This window comes from Momordica charantia (genome assembly GCF_013281855.1).
Source record: "Momordica charantia cultivar OHB3-1 chromosome 2 unlocalized genomic scaffold, Mcharantia_2.0 BLBB01000002.1, whole genome shotgun sequence".
Classification (NCBI taxonomy): Eukaryota; Viridiplantae; Streptophyta; class Magnoliopsida; order Cucurbitales; family Cucurbitaceae; genus Momordica; species Momordica charantia.
The window spans coordinates 10,110,488-10,120,510 of NW_028275160.1; the positions used below are offsets into that span (position 1 = coordinate 10,110,488).

The 10,023-nt window shown below is 41.8% G+C and overlaps 1 protein-coding gene across 1 annotated transcript; it reads right to left on the reverse strand.

Annotated features, from left to right (window-relative positions):
• Positions 1–5,264: 5,264 nt before the first annotated feature.
• LOC111022536 (uncharacterized) lies at positions 5,265–6,551 on the reverse strand. Its single transcript, XM_022299700.2, has 2 exons — positions 6,241–6,551; positions 5,265–6,150 (listed from the first exon to the last, which is right to left on the reverse strand). The coding sequence occupies exons 1-2, from the start codon at positions 6,549–6,551 to the stop codon at positions 5,265–5,267; spliced, it is 1,197 nt and encodes a 398-aa protein (XP_022155392.2).
• Positions 6,552–10,023: the final 3,472 nt, after the last annotated feature.

The window sequence follows — 10,023 nt, forward strand, 5'->3', positions numbered from 1 at the left end:
GCTTCGGGGTTTCTGTTTTCGGTTGTGTTTGCGTGGGTTTGTGTGGGCTGAACGTTTTCTGCTACGTTTGTTATCGTTGTGTGGGTTTTCTAGAGTGGAAGAAGGAAGGTTTAATGGGCGCGTTAACGGCCGTGGTTCAACGCAAATTTCATGGGCATGGTTTTTGGCCGTGGTTAAAATGATTGCTTGACCACGGCCATGAAAAAGAGTACCATGGCATTGGTTCTGTCCAAATTCACGGTCGTGCCACGGCCATGGTCGTGACCTTGAAATTTGACAGAATCAATATCCTTCTTGAATTTGCACTACCTAGGTCATGTTAAGCCCATGAATTTGGACAGATTATGTTGTTTTTGGGTTTTCATTTGTTCCTTTCTATGTTTGAGTTTTCATCCATTCCTTTCATTGGTTCCTTTCTTTGTTTGCGTTCTGGCTTGCTGAATAATGTATTTGTATTTCAGGTTTATAAAATGGAGATGGTACCTAAGATTCCTCCCTTTAGCTATCGTTCAGTCAATTTGACCTGCCTATCCCACATAGGGAGCACGGTAAAGGCTATTAAGAGTAAACTAATCCCTAGGCAACTTAGTATGTTTAGGAAGACCATTTTCGGCCATTTGCTAGACGTAGAGCTCGTACTTAATGGGCCACTTATACATAACCATTTGCGATTTTTTTCGTTATTCGTCCATTAATTCCTTCCATGGCAACCTATTTAGTATTTTCGGTACTTGTAGGGCTCGAAATCAGCGTTTTTTGTTTATGATTTGCGTTTGTGGTTGAAATTTTGATTTAGGGCTTCGGGGTTTCTGTTTTCGGTTGTGTTTGCGTGGGTTTGTGTGGGCTGAACGTTTTCTGCTACGTTTGTTATCGTTGTGTGGGTTTTCTAGAGTGGAAGAAGGAAGGTTTAATGGGCGCGTTAACGGCCGTGGTTCAACGCAAATTTCATGGGCATGGTTTTTAGCCGTGGTTAAAATGATTGCTTGACCACGGCCATGAAAAAGAGTACCACGGCATTGGTTCTGTCCAAATTCACGGTCGTACCACGGCCATGGTCGTGACCTTGAAATTTGACAGAATCAATATCCTTCTTGAATTTGCACTACCTAGGTCATGTTAAGCCCATGAATTTGGACAGATTATGTTGTTTTTGGGTTTTCATCTGTTCCTTTCTATGTTTGAGTTTTCATCCATTCCTTTCATTGGTTCCTTTCTTTGTTTGCGTTCTGGCTTGCTGAATAATGTATTTGTATTTCAGGTTTATAAAATGGAGATGGTACCTAAGATTCCTCCCTCTAGCTATCGTTCAGCCAATTTGACCTGCCTATCCCACATAGGGAGCACGGTAAAGGCTATTAAGAGTAAACTAATCCCTAGGCAACTTAGTATGTTTAGGAAGACCATTTTCGGCCATTTGCTAGACGTAGAGCTCGTACTTAATGGGCCACTTATACATAACCTGTTGCTTAGGGAGTTGGAGAATAGTAGAGCAGACGTAATTACTATGGACGTGCTTGGTAATAGAGTATCTTTTGGATTTAGTGAATTTTGTCTGATAACGGGCCTGAAATATAGTAGACGGCCGATTCGTAAGGACATTTCTCCTAAGAGGCTTAGGAAGTTGTACTTTGATGACAAAGTTGATATCTTACTAAGTGAGTTTGAGGCGAGGTATATGGTGATGCAGTTCGAGGATGACATTGATGCAGTCAAGATATCAATGTTATTATTCGTTGAGCTTGTCTTGTTTGGAAGGGATAGGACGTTGAAGTTGGATAATAGCCTCTTAGGAGTCATGGATGACCTAGAGGTTTGCTGTAATTATGACTGGGCTGAGATGTCTTTCGAGAAGACTATAAAAAGTTTGTAGCGTGCCCTGACGAAGAAGGGGAGAGATGGGGGGCTGAGGAAGACATATAGTCTGTACGGTTTCCCCTAGGCATTCCAGGTATTTTACAGTGATTGTTTTAGTTTTAATTTATATTATATCCTATTCATTTTATGTGATGTGTCATACGTCGTGTTGATACAGGTTTGGGGATACGAAACAATATCCTGTTTGACCGGTCGGGTTGCGCATCCTATAAAACCGGATGCTGTCCCACGCATACTTAAGTGGAAGTGTGGGCATTCACCTGCGTGGGTTGTTATGGAGAAGGAGATATTCCAGTCCACATCGGTGAGATCATTTACTATTACATATATATGATATTTATTTTCATATAACGTGCTCTTACGAGTATGTTTTGTGTACAGGCTAAAGTGGCTATCAGACTTATCGTAACGGAAGCGGAGGAGAGGTTCATGGAAAGGGAATTTGAGCCACCATCCAGTGACGACTTAGGTGACGAGGAACAGGCAAGCAGGCAAGTGCAGTCTGAAATGGAAGGTCATGACGCGCAGCACAACGCCACCCATGCCGATCCTGATGTCCCGACCATGGATACAGATGTGAGAGGTAAGAGGAAGACGACGAGTGCCAAGAAGCATCGCTGCAAATGCAAGTCTGGCTTGAGGAGCTTGACTGAGCAGGTGGCGGCCATGGATACGCGACTTGTGAATGTGGAACAGGTAGTCACTTCTATGGACGATCGTGTCGCTGGCATGGAAGGTGATTTGAAGAGCATTCAGAAGTTCTTGCGTCGGCTAGTCAAGGTGCGTACTCCATTAATGTTTTCTAGTCCATCTATATGGTATGTGATCTGACATTATGCTTGCATACAGGGAATAGCAGTGGATACTTCCGTTCTTCGAAAGAACAATGCTGGACATGGAGATGACACCGGCGATGGAGATTCTGCAGGACCGGTTGGTGGTAGCAAGAGTCCGACAAAGGATAAGGACGAACAGCGTGACGATCGAAATGGGGCCGACCAAGACAACGAAGCAATGGAAGCGGAGCCTACCGACCGAGGAGGTGAGGTTGGAGACATGGGGAATGCACTGGAGGCTACGGAAGTGTCTCATGACGTTGTTGGGACTTCGAAAGAAAGGGAAATGGTGGAAACGAAACATTTCAACGTTTCGGAAACAGTCCCACCAACACCTGAGGAAGTACCTTGTGTGGCGCAGCCAGCTATCAAACATTCGCAAGACGTACCAGTCCCACAGACACCCGAGGTAAGTACAAATATCAGCGTTCCTTTGTATTTCACTTAGTAACTACAGTTTGACTTAATGACTATATTGTTTTACAGGACCAAGTCTTCGATGAGTTTTCGGACACCGAATCGGATGAGCTCCTCGACGTCCAATCACAACCCCAAGAGACCTCATCCGACGTGGCACACGGTCATAAGATGACGTGCGCGTTCTATCACAGCCATTTGATCCCCCTCCACCTCGTCGGGGGGAACGGAAGAGGAAAACACCATGGAAGCTTCATGGGTCCTTCGAAGTTAAGGTTGGAGGTAAACGAAAGAAGGTCATGGTTTACAATCCCGTCGCCGAGATCCCGAAGGAACAAGACTCTAAATTTCAAAAGTGGTTGGATGATGCCAGTAATCCGCGAGCAACACGGAAGACATGCTACGCACAACGAGGCAAGCAATGGTTTCGGGATATTCTAACACCAAACAAATGGTGTTCGTGTGAGGTACAACTGCTTTCCATGCTTGAATTTGGGTATATTAATGTTTGTACCTTCATTACGTTGTTGTTCGTCTTTACAGGTAGTCGATTCGTTGGTCATGTTCGTGCGTAAGAAGCTCGAACTGCGACCAGACTTATGTCGTCCCAAGTTCACCACTGGGGACCAAGTACTTGCGGTAAGCTTTAAAAACCAGAAACCTGAATATATATATTCGCCTTTTATTCAATTGTCGTTCTCGTTACAGAACTTCCTCAGACGTACGGATGGTGTCTATGCCTGCATGCAATCTCATAGCGTCATTGCTTCGAGGGTTGCAACAAACTATGATTGGGAGGGAAAAGCAAAGACTCTGCTCAACTACATCGATGGCACTCACTCGGACTACGACCAACGCTGGATGGATGTCGATGCCGTTTATCTACCGTACAATATCGGTGGAATGCATTGGGTAATGATATGCATCGACTTCGACGAGGGTGAGGTCATTGTGTGGGACTCCTTTATGTCCTTGACACCACTTCCTAAGTTGGAAGAGGCCCTGAAGCCGATGATAACTATTATCCCAGCACTGATCTGCATGGCCGGAGTTCAGCTAAACAAGCCGAATATACCACTCACACCATGGCGAATCCGTAGAGTCGTATCAGCACCCCAACAGGAAGGCGGCGGTGACTGTGGTATATTTTGTGTTGAATTTTTTGAGTATGATGCGACTGCCTCTAGCTTAGATACCTTAACACAGTCTAGGATGTCATTCTTTAGGCGGCAATTTGCCGTTCAGCTTTGGGCGAACAAATGTATCGTATGAATAGTACATTTGTAATAGTTAAATACTATTTTTGTATATTTGAATGTTTTTATTCTTTGAATCGTATACGGTTGAATGCATTTTTTAAATATATGAATGTTGTTCATATACTGCATTTGGAACTGTTAAGATAAAAGCAGGCACGGGTGATGACAAACAACTTGAGTAAGAAGTTATTCAAAACAATGTAGGATCCACGGCCGAAATATTCATAATTCACGAACATGGTGTCAATAATTCAAGGTCGTGATGAAGAAATTCACGGCCGTGTTGGATAGAATTGAAGGTCGTGGTTGAGATACTTCATGGCCAAAAGATATCAATTCATGGCCATGGCTTCAAAATTAAAGGCCATGGTTCATAAATTAAAGGCCGTGGTGTTTGAGAATTCATGTACGTGGTTCAGAAATTGAAGGCCGTGGTTTAGAAATTAAAGGTCGTAGTGTTGAGAATTCATGGCCGTGGTTCAGAAATTAAAGGTCGTGGTGTTGAGAATTTATGTACGTGGTTCAGAAATTGAAGGTCGTGGTTTCGAAATTAAAGGTCGTAGTGTTGAGAATTCATGGCCGTGGTTCAGAAATTAAAGGCCGTGGTGTTGAGAATTCATGTACGTGGTTCAGAAATTGAAGGCCGTGGTTTTGAAATTAAAGGCCGTTTATCTGAACCACAACCACGGCCGTGATCGATAAACTCACGGCCGTTAAATTTTCCAGAAAAGAGTATAACATTCGTTTGGTTCCAACAATTTCAACCGATTTAGTCTGCTGAGTAATGAAAAATATATCAATTGGTTCTGTCGAATAATAGATAAGAGTACAACATTTGCCAAAATAGGTTACTAGTTCAATTAATGTTTTACATGTCTCAATCTATAGTTCTAAGTGGTTGGTGGCATGTTTTTCTATTATGACCCATGTTGCCACACCGACCGCATTTGTGGACTTGGCGGGTCTCCCCAACAGATGGAATTCGTACAGTTTGACGTCGACCAACGCGCGGAACATATCTTGGGGGCTCCACCATACGGTCGACGAAGTCATCAGGTAATATCCAATCTTCTTCATCGCCGAGAGGGTAAATAGGTTCGGCATATGCGTTAATGAGAGTTTGAAGAGTATATGCAGGTGAGCATAGTGTGTACCTGTTCACGTTCCGATAGGTGGCCGCTGCAATAGCGTGGGAGCAAGGAAGCTGAAAGTAGTCAAATTCTTTACATCCACAGGTCCTTGCATTTAAATTCACACGCACCCTTTTTAGTCCATTGCTAACCTCCAACTCGTGATGATCAATGGGTGTGATGGAATGAGTACGAGAGAGGTTCTCTGCAGTACGCATCTTATTCTCACCGTAGTCAGTGAGAATGGTTTCGCGATTGGATGCGTATGTTCGCCTCTCGTAAAACCAGCGTTGTAAGAGTACATGAGCATGTTCCAGAAGTGTAGTGACTAGCAGAGAACGTGCATGGACAAGGACTGCATTCATAGACTCCACAATATTAGATGTCATTTGGTCATACCTCAAACCCGGTTGAAATGCACGAGTCCATTTTTCAAAACCAATTCCTTCTAAGTATCGCTGGACCTTTGGAAATCCTGCTAGTTGGGAGAAATAGTATCTGAACTCTGATTTCCGGCAAGCCTTTGCCGCTAATATGAACATTTCTTGCATGGCATCGTCCTTGAACTTGTCCTTCAGGTTCGTAGGCAAGTGTTGCATGCATATTCCATGAGCCGCTTGTGGAAAGACCTGCCTAACAGATTTCGTAATGCACACATGTCAATCAGATACGAATAATAACCCATCGACCTCTCCAATACACGTCTTGACCATGTTCAGAAACCAAGTCCATGATTGATCACTCTCTTGATCGACAAGTCCAAAGGCAAGAGGATATATTTGATTGTTGCCATCAACAGAAGAAGCAATAAGAATAACACCTCTATATTTACCCTTGAGATGTACACCATCTATCACCAGCACTGGACGGATACAACTGGAGAACCCTCTAATACAGCAACTTAGGGCCATGAACGCGTACTTAAAATATTTATCTTCCTCCAGTTCCACTCCAAAAACAGTGCCTGCATTAATAGCCTTCAATGCTTCACCATATTTGCGTAACAAAGTATATGAATGCTTAGGTGACCCCATTAGCAGATTCAAGGCAACATTTTTCGCCCGCCATGCCTTTTCATATCTAATGTTCACCCCATAGTTCTTTCACATGTCGTTAATAATGTCTTTAGGTCTGTACTGGCGGCTGACAACCACCCAACTCCGAGCTTGCCTGTGGTCATGGTTCAGTACTTCACGTTTGCACTTGTGAACATCATTAAACTTCGAAATGATGAATGAGTCACCACCTTGAATACTATTTGCACGCAAACCCCATTTGCAACTTTGCTCGGTACATCCAACAGTGAACAATGTCTTCGTCGATTTTTTAACTTTAAATTCGAAATTCAACTTCATAGCTAGCACAGACAGTTTGAAGCGTAGTTCTTCCTTCGAACGGAAAATACCCTTAACAGCAATTTCACCTATGAAGTCGGACACATTGCCAGTTATGATATTCTGCATCGGACGTGAAACAACTTCTTCAACTGTTTGATAAGGTGCATTCCCACTCACTGTATGCGACTCATGAACATGTTGACCTTCATTCTCATAATGTTCGTCAAGCACATCCTCGGTATGATATTCATCCTCCTCCCCATTGTCATATCCATTCCCACCATCGCCCTCAACCCCATCCTCGGTACGATATTCGTCATAATCATACTCATCATCACTTTGAAATTTGTACTCAACCTCGTTCTCATACAGTTGACCATAATATAGAGATTCGTCTTCGTTTAGGTTACATGGGATAATGTTATCGGCTAATGGTGTAATCTGTGGGACAAATGAGGAAAGACTGACATCATCCAGAGGAGAGTCAATAGAAATAGAACGGCCAAAACATGGATCATTCTGCCTTGGGTAGTATGGGAATGAAGACGATGTTTGGGTTTCGAAAAAATTATTTCATCTCCTGCTCCCACTACCATATGATGCTTTAGGTACGACGGTTACGTACAAGGGTACTTGTGACGGATCAGGAGGGTCGTTCAAATAGAATCTCAAACTGCTGTCATCAAATATTAGATAGTTCGGGACTTCATACCGAAAATCAAATCTATATACGCACTGTAAAATAAGATCAAATTGGTCAGGATCAATTCTAGTAAGCATGTGCAAGACATTTACTAGGTTGGCATATGTTATTGTTTCATCAACATCTAGCCCACCCACGACGCCACCTTCGTACACCGTACCAGCCTCGTTCCACTTGCCACCATATATCACAAATAGTCGACGCATCCTACATGGAGAATAATAATAACACACAAGTAATAAGTAATCAAAGTTACCACGATCGTGTTAGTTTCAGACACAACCATAATATAAAGCACAAACACGAGTGGGGGCACATAATCGAACATTAGAGGACCACGACCGAGGGAACATACAACCATGGCCCTTAATCGAACATTAGAGGACCACGACCCCGGGAACAAGTCACAACGGCCATTAATCAAATAATAATAAAGGTCGTGAATCACGACCGTGAATTTGCCACCACGGCCGTGAATCAAATAATAAAGGACCACGGCGAAGGAACATGCTACCAAGGCCATTAATCACACAACCACGGCCGAGGAAATTTGCAACCATGGCCATGAATCAAACAATTAAGAACCACGGCCATTAATCACACAACCACGCCCGTGGTCATAAACACCCCGGTCACGAATCGACAAAATGGACCATGGTCGTGAGCTGATCAAGGTTATGTATATGCAATCGACCTAAAACCACGGCCGTTAATCATAAAACCATTGACCACGGCCATTAAACGAATAAACACGGCCATGAATCATTGACTTACGTAACTTCTTTTACCCACAAAAATACTGAAAAATTCAGAAATTTCATTTACTCCAACTAAATACATCATATTCTAAACGAATCGAAAACAATATTATGAACCAATAAAAAACTAACATCGTTCAAGGTGTCAGAGATGAAAAATTGACTTCTTTTAATGGATTCAAGATGTGAAAAATGTTGGAAAAGGTATGAAAGTTCTTCAAAACCACGTGAAACATGTGCTTCTGGACAATACAGACTGAAACATACTTTTATTCTCTGCACTCGGTGAGAACGTGTGGGTATATAATAAATGATAGTACAAAAATTTGGTGGGGAATTATTAAGTTGGTGGTACTTTAATAAATTCATGGCCATGAATCAAGTGGAACTCGTCCATGGTTTTAATTACACCAACATACGTGATTCACCGGCAGATTTGTTGTAGTTCAATTCATTTGGGGGTATATTCGTAATTACAGACTCTCTGAAATGTGAGAAAAGTTAAAATTGGGTCAGTTAAGTCAATTTTTATAATTTAGGTCATTTGAGCAAAATGGAAACTTTTTCAGGTCAATTGAGTCAATTTCCCAATTTTCCAAAATCACCATCCAATTGATATCTTAAACATCCATTTAAAGTGATTTTAAGTTTTCCTAAAATCAATTTTTTAATTTTCCAAACATAATAATAGAAAGGTAAATGATTTTGACAATGACAAAAGTAATTTTGATCGTGCCAAAATCACTCCTAAACACAACCTTAACTAGGGATGGCAACGGGGTGGGGTGGGGCTCGAGGGCCATCCTCATCCCATCCCCACCCCCGTCCACGAAATTTTTGGGATGGGGACGAGGCAGGGAATCCTCACCCTATCTCGACCCCGTCTTCGTCGGGGATCTCGATTGGGATCCCCGATTTGACCTCGTCCCCGATCAAATCGGGGATTCCCCGACCCGATAGAGTCCCGTGGGGTTTTTTGCCATCCCTACCCTTAATCTAACAAAAACAAATACATTTTTCAACTCTATCTTTACGTCCCTTCACTCTGAGGATGTTTGAGTGGATAAGATGTTTATTACCATTTCAATCATTGATGGTTAAATTTCAATTTCTCATTTTGCAGCTGTTATATTAAAAAAAATAGATATATTTATATTTCTAAAAAATAATTATAAAACTAATAACTTTATTTTTAATTATATAGTTAATAACGAATTACAAAAACTATAGCATTTTAATAATTTAAGTAAAGTTCAAAAATAGAAATATAAAAGTATATTAAAATAGATAATTATATGCATCCGATTGAAAAGATAAAAATGTGAAAGTTTGAATATAAAAAAGTTTCAACTTATTTTTAAAATTTATAACTAGCGAAAATAGACTAAAAAAATCTACAACCTTTTGAAATTATGTTTGGACAATTTTATTTCTCTATAAAATTTAAATTCTAAAAGTATGTTACTCGCCATTAATTACAATAATTTTTAAATTATATTAAATAAATTTAAATCATAAAATGTGTTTCGGGAAGAGAATATCCTGGACACGTGGAGGACCCCTATTGGTGCTCCAAGATGACTCATGAGCCATGCCCAGTTCGGACGGCCGAGATCACCACTACTGGCGTTGACAGATGCTAAGTATGAGGGCCGAGGTGAATCTGGTCGAGGTCCGACCTACCGGGAAGCTCGGTGGGGGCCGAGGC